At 40.7% G+C, this 23,843-nt stretch overlaps 1 protein-coding gene across 11 annotated transcripts in view; it reads right to left on the bottom strand.

The window, feature by feature from the left end:
• The window catches only part of TNIK (TRAF2 and NCK interacting kinase), a 396,420-nt gene that overhangs the window by 47,808 nt on the left and 324,769 nt on the right, over window positions 1-23,843 (bottom strand). For 6 of the 11 annotated variants that reach the window (XM_043594906.1, XM_043594911.1, XM_043594908.1 and 3 more), the window contains 6 exons: window positions 19,487-19,651; window positions 17,056-17,295; window positions 14,274-14,380; window positions 5,045-5,208; window positions 2,918-3,015; window positions 2,035-2,058 (listed from right to left, as the gene is read on the bottom strand). In XM_043594906.1, the coding sequence (XP_043450841.1) occupies window positions 2,035-2,058; window positions 2,918-3,015; window positions 5,045-5,208; window positions 14,274-14,380; window positions 17,056-17,295; window positions 19,487-19,651 (798 nt within the window). The remainder of the gene's footprint in view (window positions 1-2,034; window positions 2,059-2,917; window positions 3,016-5,044; window positions 5,209-14,273; window positions 14,381-17,055; window positions 17,296-19,486; window positions 19,652-23,843) is intronic. The other 5 variants (XM_043594909.1, XM_043594913.1, XM_043594914.1 and 2 more) reach the window with 2 other exon arrangements.

Raw genomic sequence — 23,843 nt, 5'->3', positions numbered from 1 at the left:
TCAATCCTGGGTTATCTAAATGGCAAATCAGTCACAATGGAAGGAAGCCATATTGAACCCTGTGACTGAAGATGGGAGAAAGGTTTAATTCAAGGTTTCTCAGCTGTGGCACTATTGATGTTTGGGGCCAGATCCTTCTCTACTATGGGTGGCTCTCTTGGCCTGGTAGGATGTATAATAGCATCTTTCTGCTCTACCCACAGGCTACCAGTAGCACTGCCCCCCACTTCCAAGTTGTGATGAACAAAACCACCCCAAACTTTGCCAAATATCTCCTAAGGGGAAAGAAGGGGATGGAAGGAAAAGGAGAGGTGGAATCATCCCTGGGGGAGAACTACTGAGTTAGGCAGAACCAAGTAATCCTGTATTTTTAGTGGTTTGGATCAGTGATATTCAACGGATAGGGTTAACAGAATCACCTGGAGGATATTTTCCAATCACACATGGTCCGAGATTTTGGTGTGCCACTTACATCACCTCAATTACTTATACTTCTGTTGCTATCTCTCATCTGTGTCCAGGGTATGAGAGTAAAGCAAAATAAATAAAGCAATTTTTAAAAAGCCTAAAATATCCTGGGTTAACCAGATGAAATCCATTTTCCTCATGACAACCACCTTCAAGCTGAAATCTTGTGAGATTTCCCTTGAGTTGCGCACACACACAACCCTTTTTCTGGCAGCCATAGCACCAGAATATCGCTTTCTGTCTTCAACCATGTGGGAAAAAACTGATAAAAGGTGTAATAATTGCTGTCCTTCTGACTGTGATGAGGGAAAGTTCAGGGCTGTGGTACAAAGCAATGAAAAACGTTCCTCATTTTGCTCTCTTATAAATGCCGTCCACACACTGTAGACACATAGAGTCATTCTTTTATGAGCAGTAATCTTTTACCTAAGAAATAACATTCTAAACCACTCTGAATGGTAAGGCAGTCCTAATTCTGAAAAAGAGAGGCTCTTTGGTAAAGGTCAGAAGCATAGGATCCGGCTTCTCCCACCTGCCAAAATGGCACCATGCCGCGGGCTCAAACTAGCATGAGGACTGCCTCTTGGCTTTTTCAAAATGTTCTCGCACACGTGATCTTGAGTGATCCTAATCAATCTTACGACCAAGGCAGAGCAGGTGCCTTCATCCCCATCTTACACATGAAGAAACTGTGGCCCAGAGAGGTTAGGAAACTGGTCCTGGCCAGTTATTTACTCGGGGGAGCTAGAATTTGAATGCAGCTTGCTGATTCCAAAGCCAGCGCTTTTTCCATGTCGTTTCACAAAAACAGTGCTCAGCAGAGCTACAGCCTTAAAGCCATAATAGTAGTCTTCAGATTCCATGCACTCAGGACTCTTTGCAAGGCCTGTCTCTGAAAACAAACAACAGCACAACTCCACTGTGCTGTATTCATGCAGGTCTGACAAACAGCAGGAAGGCAGTCATCCTTCTTAGCAAGCTACCTAAGATTGACAAAGCCATATATTTTTCTAATGGAAAAATGTCTCCGCAGATAAGGAAATAAAGTCACTTAACTCGCCAGGATTCATTAACTAAAGTTGATGTTGCTGCCGATGCTGTAGTTAATGTCCCACAAAATTAATCTAACAATACCCAGTAACTCCTTGTTCACAAATCACACATTATAAATTTGGAGTGCTTTAGAATGATGTCTCTTTCTCTGTTAGTAAAACCGCCATCCCCTCGCGAGGCTGGTGAGCACAGGTTAAGAGCTCGGGCTTTGCTATTGGAAGATGCTGGAATGAAAAACTGCCAATAACAAAGCACTAATGTTTATCTTTAGCTAGATTGGAACATTGGAAAAGTGACATTTTGGCTTCGAAGGAAGGTCTCTGGAGCTTTACCCGAGTGTCTGAGGGCCTCAGGCTGGCTGCCATTGAAGGGGCTTGCCTTCCAGCAGACCACTCCAGAGGAGTGAGCTTTAAATCTGTGATCCAACAGGCCACTTTTCTGAATGCCAACATCAGGAAATCACCTGTATATTTACATCTTGTGACAGCATGACCAAGAAAAGGTAATACTAACCTCATCTATAGCTTTCTTATAGCTCTGAAAAAGGAGGAACCCAATCCAGAAGAATCCACAGGAGGGGGAAAAGCCAGAAGAAAGAGAGCAGGTTAGACACAAAATGGGAATTGTTAGTACACAACTGATAAATGCAATAGCAGAAAGGGCGTCAACCCCAAATGGGGCAAATTCCCTTCATTATTACTCTCACTATGCTTCCTTACTTAAATATGTAAAAACCAGAGTAAACCAAAAAGCCTTCGCATTCATTTCATAGAAAAGGTTCTCAGAAATTTTAAGTAAAGTATGTGGATGGATAATAACTCGTCCCAAGTTAATTTCCAACTTTCAAATATCAGCCTCCATGCTCTTATTTCTTTTGCTAAAACTATCTGGGGTCTGTCATGTCACAGCAGTGAAGCTAGATTTCAAGTTGTCAGGCCCATGGTCAAACCACGCTTATCATGTTTTGGTCCAGAAAAATAGAGTCCTAAAGGCATGAAAAACAGCATAAATTACATTAATTCATATGGAAAATAATATGGGGAGAGGACAGAGTAGACAACAGAAACCCAAAGAAAGTGCCCACATCCCTTCAACTGCTAGCTTGAACATCTTTTTGCCAAAGCTGCTGAGTAGAAATTATGTTATGATAGGAGTTATTTCCCGCCTTTTTTATTCTCTAAAGTAGTGCTAATGATTGGCAGAAAGCCTAATGGCAGATAGGCAATCTGAGATCTGTCCAGTTCTTTCCTAATCAGGTATTACTTTCTTCTGGATACTTCTAGCATCCATTCTTCTTCTTAATCTCATTAAGTTTTGTTTCATAGTCATGGGTGTATCCCCAACTACTGTGTCCTGTGGCTTTTCTGGTAATTTAAAAGAGTTCAAAAGCACTCACAGCTGGTCGACTAGGTCGGGTAATGTCCCTGGATTCTTCTGGCTTCACCTTGGAAGGCTCATGGGGGAGCACAGGTGATCCTTCCGACTTACTGTTGGCTAGGTAGAAAGACAGGGATCAAGAAAAATAATGACCATCAAAAGTGTTGACTCAAGTTCTAGAGTTCTGTGGTGAGTCATCCTTCGGGATTACTCGGGATACATCATTCATTTAGGCAAATCCTCAAACACATCCATGAAAAAATTGTTAATATTTAGGCAAACGCACTTAGGCTTGTAACCTGGAAGTCACTAATAATAGTAAGAAAAACTAGCACGTACCAGCACCACCACCATTTACTGAGAGCTAAATGTGTGTCAGGCTTAATGCTAAAAGCCTTCTATGTCAACTGTCTCATCGAATTCTTGCTGCAACCCAATGTATGGCCCTCTTTTCCCATTTCACTGTTCAAAACAGACTTAGAGAGATGGCATACTAGCCTAAGGTCATGCTGAAATTATGGGCAGAGTTGGTATTCTGTCTGGCTTACCCAAGTCCTATTCTCGGTAGTACACTAGACCAGCTTCTGTGTTAGCATTCTATGGTTGGTTTCTTCTTGTACCACTTACCCGTCAGAGTAGGTTATTTTGAGGGAGTGTTGTGGGAAAAAATAGAAACCTATTTTATGTGATGGAATGGTTTTTAAATGGGGGGCAGAAGTTGTCTGGGTCCTTTAAGGAAGAAAGAATGAGGTGGGGACAGGAAGGAGAGTATTGGTGACAAAGGGGAAGAGCCCCAGAATGGAGGATGGGGGAGGTCCACCAACAGCTACGGAGTGAAGAGTATCTCTCAGATTTTTTTATAGGTACAGAAAAAACAATCTGGCATCAGAGAGATTCTTTTACTGTAAAGTGGTTTTTCATGGGCAGAAACACATCAGGGATACAACAGTGTTTTTAACCCAGAGGAACTAGGGGCCAAAGGAAAGAAGATAAGAATTAAACCCAAGCCGGATCAGAGAATTACAATGATACGCATAACTTTAGTTTTCTTTAGTTTTCTCTAAGGATATTAAGATGGCTGTGAATAGAAAAAAGATAAATGAATGGCACTTTTCTCAATTAAGTAAATTTATATTTGAAGTAAAGCAACAGAAGTACACATAGCTATGTGCTGCACCACTGAGGTCTGAAGAATGCATATGGAGGCAGCCATATCCCGGTCCAGAGAAATGAGCACTGCACGCCAGATTTCAACCTTTCCAAAATGGAAATACAGTGACTCTACTTATTTAAAACCTTAAAAAGCTAATATGTGGCAACCTATGATTGTGGCTAATGAAGAGGCTAAGAAAAAGGGCTGGTGGTTTTTCTCAGAGCACAGTAATTTGTTAATATTTATCAAATTGCACTTAAAAAAGTTCTGGTGTTTATTACTTGGAAGCAAAATTATCTTCTGAAGGTTATTCAGAAAGAGTAAATTTTGATTAGCTAGAAGCAATGTGTTGTCATGTGTAATTAGCTGGACATGCTAATGTTTTTCACAAGCTTCCTCATTAATGAAAACTAAACAGTGATAAATGACTTGAATAAATGGTCAGAGAGGCTCATTTTTTATCCCTCTTTGGTAGGAATAACTAGAAGAGTGAAATATACTTTCTAAGTCAAAGAGTTTATTTCTTCTTTAAAATGTGTATGTGTTCTACGTTAGTCTTTACCGAATCCCACTTTGAGAGATCCTTCGTATCATGAAATATATTCACACACAAAGGGAAGACTGGCATAATGGGAAGAGGATACTTGGGGGTACATGAAACTCTAAACAGACAACAAATGGAAATGGGAATTCAGGTGACTCAAAAGTAATCATATTTTCAAATAAGACCAATAGTCTATGATCATCCCGGAAAACGTGATCTGCAATTAGAAAAGATTTAGTCCACACTGTGATGTCACACATGTATATGACTGGGGATGGCGGTTCACTCATCTAAGGAGACTGAGGCTCCGGGAAGTCAGGACTCTGTGGCATCACACAGCGGTGGCCATGCCAGGAGCAGGAATCACGAAAGTCAGGAAGTAAATGGATTCCATGCCCCCGGCTCGCTCCTCCAGGCAATGTTGTTGGGAAAGGTGGGGGAAGGTTTACCTCGAACTCTGGTTCGCTCGCTGGACCCCGCTTGCGATCCGGGCTGAGAGCCTCCTTGGGAGCTGGGCTGGGAGCTGGGGGTGCTGGAGCTGGAGGAACTGCCGCTGCTGGTCCTCTGCAAGGGGCTCTCCAAGACAGGCTCCGTTCTCCGGAGGTCAGGGTTGCTGTGTGGAAGGCAGAACACGGTGACTACACCCTGGACACCTTGCCATCCACAGACACAGTCCAGTCCAGTCCCACCCCCGGTGCAAAGGAGCAAAGAGAGCACATGTGTGACACTGCACAGAAGGGGTCAACGGAAATGACAGTCATGTCGTCCTCTGTGGAGCTCCCAGCCAGATACTGCTGGATGAGATGAACTCTTGACCCAGCTCCTGGATCATTACACTAAAGTATTAGCTCTGAAATGGTGCTCGTCAAAGGAGGCTTTCTTTGAAACCCTTATTCCTGTGTTCATTGTAAAAAAAACAAAAAAAAAAAACCCCAAAAACAAAAAACAAAAAACCTTGAAAAATATTAAAAGATAAAAGAAGGAAGCAACACATTCAATCTCTGACCCAAGAGACATCCAACTATATTTTACTATTTGGTAGAGTATCTTCTAGACTTTTGTATATACAGAAGCATGCTGTATGTTCGGTTTTGCAGCTTTTTTCCACCCTCCCTTAGCACTGCTTTGGGAGCAGCTTCTTATGCTTACAAAAATAATAATGGCTGCATAATAATCCAGTACATGGATGAATTAGTTTAACTATTCCTCTACTGCTGGATATTAAGCTACTTCCAATACATTGCCGTGACACACGACATTGAAATAAGTATCTCCAGGCACCTGCACATCCCAGTCACATCTCTTTCCTGGGACTGGGATTGTTGGGTGGAAGGACATGAACAGGGATGAGTGTGTTGCATATGTTTTTGTATGTGGGTGTGTAATGTTATTACTGGTTTTTGCTGAAGTGTATGAAACGGACCATCTTACTGAATTCTTACCACGCTTTAGGATGAGCAGTTTGCTACTTTGTAAAAAAAAAAAAAATCTATCTTGTTGTTGTAATGTTGTTTTAAAACATTACTCTTGAGGTAGAATAATTCTTATTCACATTCATTTGACATTTATAATTCTTCTGTGAATTGCTTAATCAAGTTCTCTGCTTACGTAGTTAGTGGTATATTTGCATTTTAAATTTCTTTCAGGACGTCTTTATATACTTTGGCTATTATCAAAAGGAGGTGTGTTTTAAAATAATTATTGGGCGCTAATTCAAGAATAAATACGTTTATAAAATCTTATTATTATTCACCTTTATATGTAAACTGCCCCCAAAATAGTGGTATTCATTTGCTCACTCAGTTGGTCTATACCAAGCACTGGGTCAGGCATTTGAGATATGGTAATGAACAAGACACAGTCTTGTCATCTGCCGGTTTAGCCAGACGCACGCGGCCAATTTCCTCCATGCTTTGCCTGCAGTGAGCACAGGGCAGCATGGGAGCATGGACAGAGCCACGTAAGCCACTTTTGGTGATCATAGAAGCTGTCCTAAGAGAGTGGTGGGAAACAGCTGCTGAGGTTTTTATGATTTTGTTATAAAAATAAGCAGCATCCTCAAAGTTTCCACAAAGCTCTTCCTTTTTAATTTATACCTTAGAGACCTTTTCATTTATATAATTCTGGGCCTAAATTAGTGCATGGATAATTTAGTGAAACCTGCAACTCAAAGCTCAAATTCACTGCCATCCACCTGCCGAGGGCCCCTACATGTTTCCAATGTCTTCAGTTCTCCAAACAGAACTGCACACCTTAGTGTGATCACAGACTATGATTTTAATGCAATAATTCATGTTAAAATGCAATTTTAAGTCTTCATTTTGCTCCCCTCATTTCAAGACTGTCAAGTGCACACTAAACTGTGTGGGGTGTCCCATGTTTCACGTACAAAAATGGAAATAATATGGTCTCTTCCCTTGAGACGCTTGTATTTTAGTGTACCAAAAATCTGGCCACAGAATGACATCATTATAGCAGCAACTGGACCAAATAATTTCTGTTTTGAAAACTTAAGAACTTTGCTTTTGGTGATGTATCTTCCAAAAACATTTGATCAAGTGAGAAAATGTTTTAAATATTGGGTTATTGTAAGACATGGCTGGTGGCTCTGGAAAACATATGTGAAAATAAATATGTCCTCATAACCTAGTAATTTTTATCACATAAATATAGAATTTATGACAATATTTATCTTAAGGTTTTATGGTAAAGGAGTTGCTAAGTCAACCCAACAGTATGATCGACTGAAGCAGAAGTGATTATCAAATTTAAGGAAAATGTTTAAATTCTCAATATTTTTATAGGACTCCTTTGCATAGTAATTATTTTTGTGAAAACTGCTAGCACTTAACTGGCTAAAATAGATTTGGATCCATACTGGAACTAGCCCTGATTTGGAGAATACCTAAAATGATAAATGTATAATACTTATGCAGTATCCTACCTTTTGAATTTTCCTTAAAGAAACAATCTTATCTCCTTTTATTCCCAATAATAAATTATTTCCCATGGTCTTGTTTGATTAAACAGTGATGGTCAGGAATTATTTATACACAATTAATAAAGTCCAAAGGTTTTTTTTTTTTTTTTTTCTAAAAATTGCATTGCTAGCCAACTGTATCACTGATTAAAGGTAATGGACATGCTAAGGCTTCTTGGTAGTTGCTTTCGTTTTGTAGAATGGTAATGTAGTGTTTTTTTATTTTTAAATACAAAGAACACTTTGTTCTTGTTAGTCTATTTATCTATATAACTATTATCTATAGTTATCTATGTAACTATATAACTAGATGAATAACTATTCATCTAGTTATTGCTATATAACTAGATGAATAACTATTCATCTAGTTATTGCTATATAACTAGATGAATAACTATTCATCTAGTTATTGTGAGAAGGGTGGCTGTGAGCTCTGAGATATTTTTCTCTGGTGACTGTGGTGTGGTAGCAGGATCCAGCTACTTGCTTGAACACAGCACTCCTTTGGTAATTTAACCAATACCTTTCTGTGAAACAGCTGCTTTGTGAGACTCGTTGGACCAGTATGAGGGATGGAGGACAGCACAGGTCACAGGTGTGAGATGCAGCAGAATTCTAGACGTGAGAAACAGGCAGCGGAGACAACAGTGAAGAAGGCAAATCTCTGCATGCTATGTGTGAAAGAGCCCGTAAGTATTGTCGGAGTTTGGGGAACGATGAATGCAGCCTGGGGTCGTTGAGGTGGTGTCAAGAAGGAGACAGGACTTGACTGGGACTTTGAGGAATAAGCAGGAAGTCTGGGGGAGCGCCTGAGTGAAGACGCAGGGGCTGTGATTTTTCTGGGGCTAGATGGTGTAGAGAGGACACCCACCCTGATGGAGTACTAAGTCTGTGTTAGGATAGCCTGGAAGAGTGGGTCATCAGAAGAAATGGATGCTTTATGCAGCAGTGCCTGTAAAGCTTGGTAGAGCACACAGGTCTCCCCTGTGTGCAGGCTTATGGATGACTGGGGAGGAGACATGCAGGCTGATCAGGTGGGAGGCTGCTGCCATATTGATGATGTAAGTCCTGGGCCCAGGCTGTCAGAGAGGGGCCTGGTCATTGGCAGAACCAGCTGGCAAGTGCATGTGTCTCGGATGGAGCTCAGAGCCTCTTTTGGCATGAAATTAATTGAATCCCATGGGTATTAAATCTGTGACCTGGGCCTCATTAGCACAGGCCCTTCTTACTGGAGCGAACCAGCATGGGTGCTGATCTCAATAGGTTGCTATTTTTGCTGCTGGAGACTGAAAGAAGTATTTAGTGTCTATACAAACACACATAGAAATAGGGGAAACTTCAAAATGCTTTTTCTATGTTATTTTTTTTTTTTTGGAAAATATAAGTATTTAAAAAAATTTTATTAAAAAAATTTTAAAAACATTCTAATTTATTTTTGAGAGAGAGAGAGAGAGAGAGGAGGGGCAGAGGGAGAGGAGGAGGGAGAATCTCAAGCAAGCTCCGCACTGTGAGCACAGAGCCTGATGAGGGGCTCAAACTCATGAACCGTGAGATCATGACCTGAGCTGAAATTCAAGAGTCGGACACATAACCAACTGAGCCACCCAGGCGCCCCAGAAAATATAAGTATTTTGATAAAATGTCATACGATTCATATTTTTCTTTTCCTTATTGTATAGTAATCTGGTCTGGCCTTGGGGCCAAGAAGTCTGAGATAAATGCTTTTAGAGGGAATTTCAGAAGAATTCTATGAAATAATAGATCTCTCTTGTTCACGTATCAACTGAAACTACTCAGATCCAAATGTGTAAAAACTTGAAAACATTCATATATACTTCTTCAAATGCTAACTTTTGGTTCAGACATTTGCCATCCCACAGACAATGCCACGGGCCTGTAAAACACACAGTAAAGTGAAGATGTGGCAATTATTTCATTTACTTGAATCATATAAAAAGTCAAAACAGAAAATTAGGATTACAAAGTGATTTCTTGGCCCAAATACTTGGGCCAAGTCTGTAATTAACTGGCTGACTGCCAAAATTCACTTTACTTTGTTCTGTGATGACACAGCCAATGAGAACAAATGAGCCATAGGAAGAGAGGTTTGGGATGGGACAGAGAATTGTTTTTTTAAATTAAGCATTTAGTCATTGGGTTTTGACTCGGTGCTTCTGGCTTACTTTAAATCTTTTCATATTCTGAATGTACTTGTTTGATAAAATTTTAATTTGCTTTAAAAGAACACATGGATCAAAGTTAAATATTAAGGTACCTGGAGTTTTTTAAAATGGTATTTTAAAAAATGAACAAACCAAATCTTGATTTAAACTCAACTAATCACTCTGACACCATAAGGCATCTGGGAGCCCACACAGCAGGTAGGAACTGCGCACAGATCTGCATATGCATGAGACAGAAGGGCAGGAACAGGTGTGTGGGGTTATGGTGATGGGGTGGAAACTGTCAAAAGCACCTAATGATATCAGTACCAGCTTGAGTAGGAAAGTTTGGGGGCTATAAATAGGTTCTATGGGACAACAACCACTAAAAGGTAGTCAATACCACAAGATGAGAATCAATAGCCACAGGATTAAGAGGAGCTATTAACATTCTCACTCAATTACATGGTGGGAAAAATGGAGGCAAAATGGAGGCAAAATGAACAAATCAAGAACCCTCTTTCCTTTGGGAACACGATGCAGCAACACCAGCCGTGTTTATTGCAAAACAGGTAAGCATGGCATGGTACTTAAGAGTGTGGACTTTGGTGCCACAGAATGGTTGTGGACAATGGTTCAAATGGTGACTCTATCACTTAATAATCTTGTCACCTTAAACAATTTAGTTAACTTGTGTTTATCTCAGTTTCCCTTCTATAAAATAGAGGTGATTATAGCCACTACCTCACAGAGTTGCTATATGGTTTAAAGTTTATTTATTTTGAGAGTGAGAGCATGCACACGCACGAGCAGGAGAGGGGCAGAGAGAGAGAGAGAGAGAGAGAGAGAAAATCCCAAGCCGGCTCCGTGCTGTCAGTGCACCAGATGCAGAGCTCGATCTCAGGAATGGCAAGATCATGACCTGAGCTGAAATCAAGAGTCAGACACTTAACCAAATGAGCCACCCAGGCGCCTGTTAAATGGTTTAAATTAGTTACTATTTGAGATGCACACTGAAGAGTGCCTCACAAATAAAGATGTTCCAGATGTGTTTCTTAAATAAAGAAATAAATAAAAAAAACCCAAACCAATCAGAAGGCAGGGATGCAAGGGGGTTGCCCAGTAACACTTTCCTGACCAGCTAATGTCAGCACAGCTGTATTCCTTGACACAAGGATTCTAAGACATGTTCTTTACAGGGCTCTTTTTGATTTGGTGTAGTGTGTGTAGATAGGGGAAGTGACATAATAGGGAGTTTTTTTCTGGGAGAAGGAAGGCTTTTGAAAATAGTAAAGCTCTGCTTTTTCCTCACGTTGGAGGCATGCTTGCATCTCCCATTTTAACTCACCTCCAGAATCTTCCATTCAGGGTGCCAAGTAGCTTACTGACTTACACATACTGTTTCCTACATTCTCAGAAATTAGCATACATTCTGCAGTTACTGAATATACAATATCTTGCTTGGAGTTCATTAGTACTTAAATTCAGGAAGCAAAAACTGAGCTCTTTAACCATTAGGCTCTACTTTCTAGTCTTCCTTTTTCCTGCTGGCTTAGCACAAAAGTGGCTTATTTCTCACTCATATCACAATATACACAGATCAAACTGGTCTCCTTGGTGGTTCTTCCTCAGGTGGGGACTTGGGGACTCAGGTTCCTTCCATGTTCAGACATTATTGTCTTAAATTTGTGGTCCCTACATTTGCTACAAAAGAAGGGAGCCTCTGCCTTCTTCCTATAATTCACATATTTACCTCAAAGCAAAGGAAGAAAGCAAGGCAAGAAATAGAATTTTGCCCCTAATAATGCCTATAGCTCCAAAGGGTGGCAGGTATGGTATATCCTCTGACCCATGGGCCCTAGACTCAGGTGGTCTTGGTTGAGTCACTGACTCCCAAGGTCCCATGTAGCCCTGAACACAGCAGGTCCTCAGTATACATTTGCTGAATTTAGCAAATGAAAATAATAACAACAAAACATCGTGAATTTGTCCTTTATTAGATGTGTGATTTTTCTTGGGATCCATTCTTACTTTGTTAATTTTCTACTTTCCCTTGAGGATCAATTTAAGGAGAAGGGCCAGGAGGATAAAAAGGAATACTGACCAACAACAAGAAGTATAGTTCATAAACATGGTAAAGGATGAATTCTTTAAAAGCAACCCTTTGTCATGGCTTCATGGATGGCCAGTTGCCTGAATAGTGGTACAAAAAGAACTATGAGAACTTCATTAAGACCAATATAAGATAGGAGAGTCTGTTTTACAGTAATGCCCCCAGCCAATCACATCTCCCATCGTCCGTGCCCTGTGTATTTTCTTTAGCGCACTGACTCAGGGCTTGCCCACATGACTTGTGGTTGCCAATGGGACATCAACAAAGATGACGCAAGCAAAGGCTTGAAAAGTGCTCCTGTACGGGGGCTCTCCCTCTCGGGAGGCTGTCCTGAGATTGCCAAACAGTAAAGAAGACCAGGATGAAGGTCCACATGAAGGTACAGCTGACCCATCAGCTCAGCGCAGCTGCATAAGTAGCCCAAGTGAGACCAGCCGAAAAACTTATTAGCCAACCCAGAGAATCGCAAGAAATAATCAATTGTTCCTATTTCAGACTACTAACTTTTAGGATGTTTTCTTATGAAGCAAAGGCAACCGACACCAATAAACCAAAATCCTGAAGTAATAAACAGTAAATAACCAAAGAGTAAATAAACCAAATCCTGAAGCTTTAAAAAATGCAATCCAATCTAGACTGGCAAAGTCTGATTCACATCTTAAGTGTTGGTCATTTGGTGATAGCAAGAAGTAGGGGGTCTGGGAGGATTACTCTAGTTGGCAGAGATGGGGATTCTCCACCCCCTCCCCCCAGTCCCTGATTTTCATTGTAGGTAAATAATTATTACCTCTTAGCTCCCTCCCTCCCTTCTCTGTAAGCAGAAAAATGTTAGCTGTCGCACAAAGTTTGCATTCTTTGGACAAAGTACAAATTTAAGTGGTTCCAAGGGAAAAGCTCATGTTTTACAAGCCACTGACCATCAAAAGCCAACTATCTTAGGCCCTAGTGTCATTAAAATAACACTTCAGAGGGAACAAAGAGCTGCTTTTTATTTGATTATATAATGATAGTTCTCTTTCTTTTTGGTTGATAGAAAGGAAAAAGATTTTAGTTGAAATGACGCTTGATCTACAGCCGCTAAAATTCTAAGCAACTGATCCCATGACCAGAGCCTCGAGGGCAGGGTCCAAGGGACCAAGAAGCACGGATAATTGGGGGCTTATTGCTGCTCGAAGAGGGGGACTGACAAAGTTCACGCCCGCAATCCCAGGGCTGATGCTCCTTTGGCTCCCAGTCACAGTACACTCTGGTCTTCCTCAGCGCTGCTTAGCAACGCCAGCTCAGGCTGGAGCTGACAAGTCACTGGGAAAAAAATGGCTCATTCAGAGCTTCCTGCTATTGGCAATCCCACTCAGAACGGGCTAACTTCTTCGCCCTGAAGGGATTACTGTTCTTAGTACAGTTCCATCTTATTTTTGGACTGACCTCTTTCTAAAGCTCTTCATGTGAAGAGGAATATTAAAGGTTCACGATCAAAAGCATTCCCTATATTAAAGATACGTACAAATAATCATAACTTTCATTTCCAGTCTCTCGTTCTTACTAGCTAGGGAGAGTCCTTCTCTCGTGAACACAGTGAAGAAGAACATAACGGCCTGCCCAAGCTCATCCTTTTTATAGTCTCAGTAGAAACCATTTGCTATTTCAGTTGATCCTAAAAAGTGGTGTATTCATCATGAAAAATCTGAGGGAAGCTCGACGAACTGGAGAAGCAAACGGCATAGAATCAGCTCAGATACAGTACAGCTATTGCTTCCTTTCCAGATTCTCTTGAGACCTCTACACCAACCGGTAGGTGAATGCAGTTTCCTCACTGTAGGAATATCCACTGTTGATGGAAAATTCTAGGAGAGCACAGAGTAGCGGTGGAAGCATAATTGTATCTCAGTGACCCTCCATAATGCCAAAGAGGTGACTTTTTGCTAAGAAATAGTTCTTTTGTAATTTGTCAAGCTAGGGAGCTCTGCAGCTGGCCACTAATACATTTCTTTGGCAATTACTTTGTAATGTCTTAATGGCTCCGAGGGTACATTTCTTGACCTGATGCTAAAAATCACCTCAAACCAGGCTGTCTTGTTCTGCTGACTTCATGAAATGGCCTCTTAAGTAATGGTTTGGGGTATTCCAACCAGACTTATATTTGCAATTTTACTCTCAAATTTTAAAAATGAGGTACACTTGGTTGGCTTCTGGGATGCCTCACTCACTCATTTATTCATGAGCCCTCACTCTGCACTGATTTCTGTGAAAGGTGACTGAAGAAATAAAAGGTGTATCTTCCGGCCCCACAGAAGCTTAGAGTCCAAGTGCCCAGTCAACATGCCTCTGAAGTGAAACAAGGACAAAACCAATTTTTAGGAAAGCAATAATGACAGTGGCAGGTGGGGTTTTTTCCTCTACCTTAACCATCTTCCTTCCCTTACCTTGCTCTGATGGGTTGAGATCCCAGTCTGGGTCCCAGAGCACTACCATTTCCAGGAGAATTCTTTCTGGCTAATGCTGGGGATATAGAAGTTGTTCTTTGAGGCACCTGAAAGAAAACCGGAATTCAGAAATATTTTCCATAAAATAGCTCCCATAGGCTCCTACCTGAAAAGCAGCCTAACCTTTTTCTAAAATTTACCAGGAGTTACAGAAACAGGCAAGCAACAGTGTTCATTTTTCAAAGAAATATTTAACTCCCTAAACACAATCAGACAAAAGACACTGGCTGAGGCACATTCAGCCATCACGAAGGAGTACGGTAACTATAAAAACAAATTAAAAAGGAGACCAAGCTAATTATTTTGATTCACTGGGCTAAAATAACCGACCTCCTTTGCTTGTGTAAGAGTGGTGAATATCAGATATTTCTTTGGGGGTACCATCAACTCAGCTGATCACTGGAAATTTCATCAGATGAGAGTCATCCAGAGAAGCTGAGCTACGTCACAACTGATAAACAGGCAAGGAAATGATGACATCTGGGGAGAAACTAGGGTATCACGCTAGAACTTGGGACATAAGCCACATGTTGCTGAGCTCAGAGAAACTACTTCAATAGATTCTATATGTTTCAATTTCCTAATCAACTTGCAATCACTAATTAGAAACAAACCCCTAGACACTGTGCTTTGGAAGGTCAATTTGCAAATGTAACACAAAACAGGATTAATATTGAAAATACTGGCAGGGTCTTCAAAAAGACTATGTGTGTATCATCAGACACAGAGTAGGAACATGTATCATTATTAGCTTATCTGACGAGGCCTAAGGTGGAATTTATGTATGTCTCATTTCATTAAACATTTTTAATGAAATCAAATATTGTAAGTGTACTAAAGGGGCCCAACATGAGGGAGGAGAATAATACTGTATGAAAGTGAGGAGGAAATGAAAATGTAGATATTCCGTGATAGCTAATTGGGTTAAACATTTGTCAGGTACTTCCGTTTCATTCACTTCTTGGGGCTCTTTTAAAGTGGGTTTGTGGGGTTTTTTTTAATGTTTTTATTTATTTTCTAGAGACAGAAAGACAGAGTGTGAATGGGGGTAAAGGCAGAGAGAGAGGGAGACACAGGACCCAAAGCAGGCTCCCGACTCCGAGCTGTCAGCACAGAGCCCGACACGGGGCTTGAACTCACGAACTGCAAGATCATGACCTGAGCCAATGTCGGATGCCTAACCGACTGAGCCACCCAGGTGCCCCTAAAGTGATTTGTGTCTTGCACTAGATATTTTAAAAATGTGCTTTGTTATAACATTATTGGTTAACACATTAAGTGATATTTAAGATTAATATAAATTTTGTTGGTTATTATGATGCATTTTAAGATAAAGACCTAGGAAGATTAGTCAGTGAAGTGAAGCAGAATGGCCAAATCAGAGTTTCCACCCGCTCAAATTAAATATTCCTTTTTCTTTTTGTAAACTTAAATAGTTGTAGAGAAGAAAGAATCTAACAAATTATTAAAACTAAAACCTTTGTATAGATGTAAAATTTTCTCCCAGAGTTATAAATGTATGCCTACATGCTTTCAGAGAGTGGACCACTCACTTCCATTTTCAGTTTTTCTGGCTCTCGTGACACTTCTCTGCCTGTCCTATTTTCCATATTGGACTTTGCTCACTAACTAACCTTTTCTGATGGCATCTCGGCTTCCACAAAAAGAGAGCACCAACAAAAAGCCATGATCAGCTATTTTCATTTCCAAAACAATGGAAATCCTGTTATAATATCCTTTTGAGTAGAAGATGAGGAAGCATATTTGAAGATCATTGGGTAAAAAGTATTATTTCTTCCTGGAATCAACAATGGCACTGATCTTTGGAAATTGTGGGACATTCCATTTGTCACAGATCCTATGCTAAGTTCAAAAGAAAGGGGAATCTTGGACCAGGAAAAATCTAATGCAAACATTTCTCCAGTGTTTTGAAATATTTCCAAGATGTCTGTAGTGAGATACATGACCACATTACATAACAACTTTTGGAATGAGCAACAACTGGTTTAGGTAAAAACAAAAGAAACCAATCCCAGGGTTATTCTGTCTGGTGGATGGCTAGTCATTTCACCCTACAGTTTTATCCTCAGGAATTAAATTATGACCCGGGCTAGAAGGAACTTGCCTTAAACAGCCAATTTTAAGAGCAATACTATCTTCTGAACACCTGCAATCTGATTTCACTTTGTGTTCTTATTAAAAGTAGGAATAAATCAATTTTCTACTTTTTATCTGCAAGTTTTCAATTAGTCTAGATGTAGATTCAGTCACCAGTGAAAATATCCATTTTTCTATTTCTCCTTTTTAAAGAAAGCTATATACCCAATGTGGGACTTGAACTCATGACTCTGAGATTAAGAGTTGCCTGCTCTACTGATTGAGTCAACCAAGTGCCCTTATTATTCTATTTATTAATATGGATAGTAAAATAATAGTTTGGAATGCTTGAGATTGAGAGTTCTAATTCTGGATACAGGATAGATGTTTCCAGGTCACTCAATCTCTATGAGCCTCCATTTCTTGGGAAATGAAGGTCAGAAGTGATAAATGATAATCCAAGTCTTAGCTTGGGAATGAGGAGGGATGAAAACAAACATGGGCCGTGCTTTGACATTCTCGTGCTCCTCATTACCATAAAAGGTCTGGAATAGAGGTAATAATACCAATAAAAAACAATGATGACCATGACAGTAATGATGATAAAAGCAGGCCACACCGTTACCTTTGGTGGAATGTCTTCTTCCTGTCGTAACCAAGAGCTTCGGTCAAACTTCTCAATGCGGGTGGGGAGAGGAGGGTTTTCAGAGGTGGGATCCGAGTTCTGGCGTGGCATCTCAACACGGTGAGAGGTCACGTTCAGAGCCTCCTGAAACCCAGAGAGGCCCTTCGTGGGCTGCTCATGCACTGACTGGGAGGCGGTCAAGGCAGGTCCCTGGGATTTCACAGCTACAAGATGAGGAATCTAAGTGTCGAACCAACATTAGAGCAACAGGATTAGAAGAAAGAGTAGATCAGCTAGTACCTCATTCAGTGGAAGGGAAAATAAAATCTTAGGGAGGACAAAGAGGCCATCATAGTTATCTCCAGCATACTTTCAGAAGCTTTTCCAAATTTCCCATTTACAGACATATGTAGGGCTGAACCAGGGTGCTCGGCAAAAATTAAGTGATTTACTCGGGATTGCTAAGAAGTCAGTGAAATGAGTGTGGTGACAATGAGAGCAATTTTCAGTGAACATTTACTGACCAGCAAGATAACGTATTTAAATATTTTTCTTCTAACATGATAAACTTCCTCCTTCAACACCCTTAACCTGACAATAGAGAGTACTCTGTAAAACAAGAAATGCTCTGAATATCTTACTTCTTAAGAACTCACTAAATTCACCATGAGGTAGACACAATTATTTCATCATTTTACACATGTGAATGGAAGGTCTAGAGAGGTTGGATAACAACCTAGATCTCACAGCTTATAGGTGCTGGAGCCTGGATTGGAACTCGCACATACCTCATGGCCCACACACCTAACTCTGCATTATTCTGTTTTCTGGTAAGCTGGCTCTTACCACCCACGATACTAATGTATCTCTCCACACCAAGATGGTTTTTTTCGAGTTGTAAGTCACACAATTTGGCATGCATTGATATTGTTCATGCAGGGAAGACATGCCATCTTCTGGTAGAAATGTGGCTCTTTAAGACAAATCATTAAACTCAAGAGTTCACGGTGCTCTTGACCATTAGAACTGCTCACATTTTATTGCTACTGCTTCTGTAAGCCTGTCTACTTCTCCACCACAAAGGTAAATTCCCTGGAGATGGGAGCCATGTCCAACATGGTATCTCTGAGTCTAGCACTTTGCCTGGCATGTGGAATGTGGTCAATAAATCTTGGCTAGGAAAACACCTACAGTACTTCCTAAATTCAATAAACACTAATCTAATATCTGATTTGTGCAAGGGGCCTATCAGGCCCTCTCAATGCCAGGCCCCTCAATACCCTGGGGGGTATTTCTACAGTCCTCTTCCATTAGCCTAGCCCCATTCCTTTTGCCCTTGAGGTCTTACCCCTGGAGCAGCCTTGCCCTAGCCTCTTCAGACCATCTTTGGTCTGAAATCTGAAATATTATTAATTACAGTTCAGTGAAAATTCTCAAAGTCTAGTTCAGGTGAATGTTATGCTTCAACCAGAATAGAACTGTAACCAAATTTTTCTTAATGTCAATTAGCATGAAATATAATAAACAATAATATTAAAACAAAGCATATTTTACAAATAGAGCACAAAACCACACACCTACTTCAAAAGAGTTTTCAAAGACGTGTGGGTGAAACCAGCTGCATTATCACCTTTGTTTTTCATAAAATTCCATTCTTCACTTCCTATTTCATTTTCAGTATTTAAAATTTAAGAAGCCTCCTAAAACCTCCAGAAACATCTCCCGAAGTGGAGTACCTTTTTTCTTTTTTAAATAGCTTACAACAGTGGCTCTCGAGTCCTAGACTGCATAGGAGCACCCTGGGGGCTTGTTAAACCACAGACTACCAGGCCCCCACAGAAGGTTGGAGCAGCAGGTCTGAGGTGGACCCAGGAAACTGCATTTCTACCAACTTCTTGGGTGACGCTGATGCTAATGGTCCGGTTTCCCTTTGGGAAACACTGGCTTGGAAGACACAATTTTATCCAAGTTCATTTACTTTTTCTGGTTAAAGATCATACGAAAATCCCAATGAACAAAAGATAATATAATAGTTTATATATAACATATATATGCATATATATGTATATATATATATATATTTGTGTGTGTGTATACATATACATATATACACGACTATTAGCTTGGTAATTATAACTACAAGTATGCTTGTTCCTACCTTGCAGACACTCCCATAGGTCTCCAGTGAGGCCAATTTACCAAGAAATGACTTTGTGGTTGGCTCAAAGTTAAGGATGGTTTTTTTTTTTCTTTCTCACCCCTTCCCCATCCCTCGAATCCAGTGGGGTCTCCTCTATTTCTATAGATTCTGTATTAAGGGCCATTGTTTGACTGGTCCAATGTGTGAATCCAAGTTACAATCCCCTGTTGTTTTCGTAGGCTTAACTGTACACCCTATTGAAATGGCTAATGGAACAAAGGGGAGAGGTACCTGGGGATCGACTGGTCTGAGCATGGGAGGTGTCCGAGCAGGCTGAACCCCACTGATACTGAAGGACTCCGACCTTGGAGGCAGGTTGGGGTCAGATATTCTGTTGGCAACCTTGTGAGGCATGGCAGGTGAACTCTGCCGGTTGAGCCTTGACCGCTCTTCTACCTGGAAGCAAAAAACAAAACAAAACAAAGAAAAGAAAAACAAAACAAACAAGAAAAAAAAGGTGCTTCAATGGATAAATGGATAGAAACTGATTTGCTTCCTAATAAGGATTATCTGTAGTCACCTGCACAGCCATTTTTGTGTCCCTCTGGTCAATTTGTTTTAAGGAACCCAAACTCTTCATACCTGTTCTGCATCAAGAACTTCTTAAAAAAAGCTATTTTCTGTCACAGTAAACCCTAGCCCCAAAAACACAGAACACATAAGCCATCTGGTACCCAGTTATCTTGTGCTGTTTCAGTTAACTGGGAATTTGGGACCCACTTAAGAGTTTATCTTGCACTGACTGGATATTGTCTTACTGACTGGTCGTTTGCAAAGCCATGGCGTCAGTGAGGGAGACACTGGTGGGCATTAAGATTGCTTGGGAACAGGGGTGCGTGGGTGGCTCAGTCATTTGAGTTTCCAACTTTGGCCTCACGGTTTGTGAGTTCGAGGCCAGCATCAGCATTGAACCCTGTGCTGACAGCTCAGAGCCTGGAGCCTGCTTTAGATTCTGTGTCTCCCTCTCTTTCTGCCCCTCCCCCACTCACACTCTGTCTGTCTGTCTCTCTCTCTCTCTCTCTAAAAAACAATAAACATTAAAAAAAAAAAGATTGCTTGGGAACAGCAGAAAAGTGCTTTCTCATGGGACAGGAAGGGAAGACCACTAATGGTGCGTTTCCTCACATGCCCTACTGATAAAGCAAGGGGGTGTTTCAAGTGCTCCCTTAATGAGCTGGACTGTCTTCAGCAGACTTCCTGTATTGTTTCTGTCTTTTAGGATCCTTCCCTTTCACTTGTCTCCCTGCTCCCTAAAATATGTCGTTCCATTCCCATCCAGAACTTCACTGCCTTACTCTCCACCCTCCTCCCTGTTTGTCCACGTGTGGCATTCATTCTTGCTTCTCCCCTTCTTCTCTCCCCGCCTCCAACCCTTTCGCTTCTGTGGCCGCTTCATTTCCCTTTCTTGCTGAGTCTCTCCCAACCCAAAGCAGATAACTAATCAGAAGTGTTTCATAGGAAAGGCTCACAGTCCCAGGGAATGCCCTTTTTACAGGTAAGATTCCCCTCGGTACATGTCTGCAGCAGACTGTCACAGAGGATATTTCCGAATGGAAATTTAGATAAACAAGATGTTGGGGCAGCTGGTGGCTCAGTTGGTTAAGTGTCTGATTCTTGGTTTCAGCGCAGCTCACGATCTCACGGTTTCATGAGTTCGTGTGGGGCTCTGCGCTGACAGCACAGAGCCTGCTTGGGAGTCTCATTCTCTCCCTCTTTCTCTGTCCTTCCTCCGCTTGTTGCTGTCTCTGTCTCTCTCAAAATAAACAATCTTAAAAACAAAAAAGATAAACAAGATGTTAAGAACTTTGATGACTTCAAGAGGTCCAGGACTTTTCTTTCAGATCCATCTTATCCTGTCCTTTATTTCTTTAGGGTCAATTTGACAGCTGTATTTTCCAAACCTCCGGGGCAGGGCACCCACCCTGATGACTCTTCAGTGTGAGCATTAACTCTCTTCTGCTGACTCACTGATGAGTGTTCCAAGTGTCTGTCACAGAACCCACATGCAGGTCAAGATATATTTGCATGGAGCTCTTTATTCATTTCACTGCCTGATTTGAAATGAAAATTTTTTCACAAGAGCTATTCTTCTCCTTCCTTCTTATTTCATTAGGAATCTTTCTAGAGGCAGACTCGGTCTCATATACTGGATAAGTCTTTTTTTTTTTTTTTAAACTGTCATATAATTGCAAACATTTTAACATAAGAAGATATGCTGCAGAACAGAAGACCATCCCCCACCTCTACTTGGGGATAACTTAACATGTCCTCTCCCACCATGGCTGTGCAGGGTACATACAACTGGCATCCAGCTGACTTTGTTTTTGCAATTCCATGTCCCAAGAGCTTTACCACATACCAAACAATGTTAGCTATAACAAGCCAGACGTATAAACCAGAACATGTATACTTGGTGTATGTGTGCATACAAAGCATTGCGCCAGCAATAATTATTTGGCTATTGCACTGAGCAAAAGAAAAGAATAAAGCCAGTTTTGAGCTGAGGTCATAAAGAAGACAAAGTCCCATGAAGACAGTGGTAGATAAACTAAGAGGAAGGCATTCAATGTATTGCTTTTCTAAATACTAGACTCCTTGAAAAAGAAAGTGACTATTCCAGGCCGCTGAAATTGGTCAAATATTAGCCATTTTCTTATTTCCATGGAAGATCATTAATAGATAAATCACGTGTACAAGCATCCCTCACCGTCCAAACTCCCCCAGTCTAAGCAGGTCATCGCAGTCTGAGCTCAGGAACCCAAGAGATTCAGATGCATTTTCAGAGAAATACCTGGCTATCCAATCGATAGCCACCTGTTACCCAACCCAACAGTCAGGAACCAAATATATTCAGAGAGTGGGGAATACTTGCCATTATTTTTATTTTTTAACTGTAAAATACACTCCTTATTAAACACACACTTAGAGACAGCACATTAAAAACAGCAATTGAAAAAGTCTGCCTTGAGGGGATGGAGATGAAAAAGACTCCATCTTGAGCAAAGAAACCGTTTTTGAGATAAAGAATTTTTTTGGCCAACAGCCCTCAGCAAGCTTCCAGTAAAGGAGGTATTCTCACCACAGGCCATATGGGCCATAGAGCTGCCATGGGAAATGAACAGGGCAGAAAGTGAGGTGCTGATTTTCATAGGAAGTTAATGGGTTTGATTGGTCGTGTATAAATATTACTAATGTACTTCTAGCAAAATCTGGTTTACACACTAAATCCTACCATTTGTATGTGTCAGGTTGTACCATTCTAGAATATATGGCATAATTAATTTATGGTTATATTTTGCAAATTATTTCAGGATGATTCAAAATCTGGTGAAATTTCTTGGGTTGGAACTTGTCCAACGAAATTTGAAAACCTATGAGAAAGGTGTAACAACGAGCCATCTGGCTATATACTTTGCCTCAAGAGAACCTTGTCCCAAAGTTTTTAGGAAGATAATGTTGCCCACTGCTTTTGCACCAAAGGAACAACATGAATATTGGAGCAAAGATATCAAATCAAACATCCTAATATCAGACAAAGGAGAAGTTGGGTAGTGTACTTGGGTGCAGGCCCTTCCTGATCATGTCGATACTGGGCAAAGGGCTGTCTCCTGATTCACTACATCTTACTTTCACTAATCGAAAAGGAGATAGATATGTGAGTGAGACAAATAAAGAAGGTGTTTTTTTTCCCCACAGAATAAGGATATTTGTGATTAAACAATGGGGTACAATGGAGATATATTTCGATCTGCCTTGCATGATATCAAAAATCTATTAGCTGAGCCTCTGCTCCAAGGAGATGTAAAATGTCAGAAGTACCACCAAAAAAGAATGCTCTAGTAGCAACAGATATAGAAGGTCAAGGTGCCGGACCATGACAACAAAAGATATGTTACAAAGGATTTCATACTTGTAGGGATTATCAATGAATATAGAAAACAAGATTAGGAGAGGCTGATCAGTTTTAGGATAAACACGATTTGTTTCTTATTAAAAGGACTGTTTGAACATCAAAACTAAATTTGGGGAGGTTCAGATCATCTCTGCAGAAATGCTGTACTATACTGGATGGCTCAGTCAGTTAAGCGCCCAGCTCAGGTCAGGATCTCACAGTTCATGAGTTTGAACCCCGAGTCGAGCTCCATGGTGACAGTGTGGAGCCTGCTTGAGATCCTCTCCCTCCCTCACTCCCTTTCTCTCTGCTGCTCCCCTGCTTGTGCTCTCTCTCTCTCTGAAGATAAATAAACTTAAATAAAAGAGAAATGCTATGCTATGTTTTATAGCATTATAGGGAGAAATAAAACCATAATTATAGTCTCAGAAATAAAACTCTGTTCCAGGCAGCACTGTGTTGTCCACTGGGTTCAATGGGAGTGATGTCTAAGGCCTCTGAGATGCATAAAGGCTATATGAACACAGAAGACCTGAAAATAAATTTGTTGATTGTAGGATTTCAAAAAATTTCTCAAAATAAATAAAAATATGTTTAAGCATGTATAAAAGGAAATATATCGATGTCAATTGTTGAAGCGTTTTGTACGTTGACAACAATTCATAGCTTACAGTGTCTCACTTAGCAAAAATGAAT

Source organism: Prionailurus bengalensis, chromosome C2 (genome assembly GCF_016509475.1).
Source record: "Prionailurus bengalensis isolate Pbe53 chromosome C2, Fcat_Pben_1.1_paternal_pri, whole genome shotgun sequence".
Classification (NCBI taxonomy): Eukaryota; Metazoa; Chordata; class Mammalia; order Carnivora; family Felidae; genus Prionailurus; species Prionailurus bengalensis.
The sequence above is the reverse complement of the archived record's forward strand: the minus strand, read 5'-3'. Positions and strand labels throughout refer to the sequence as shown.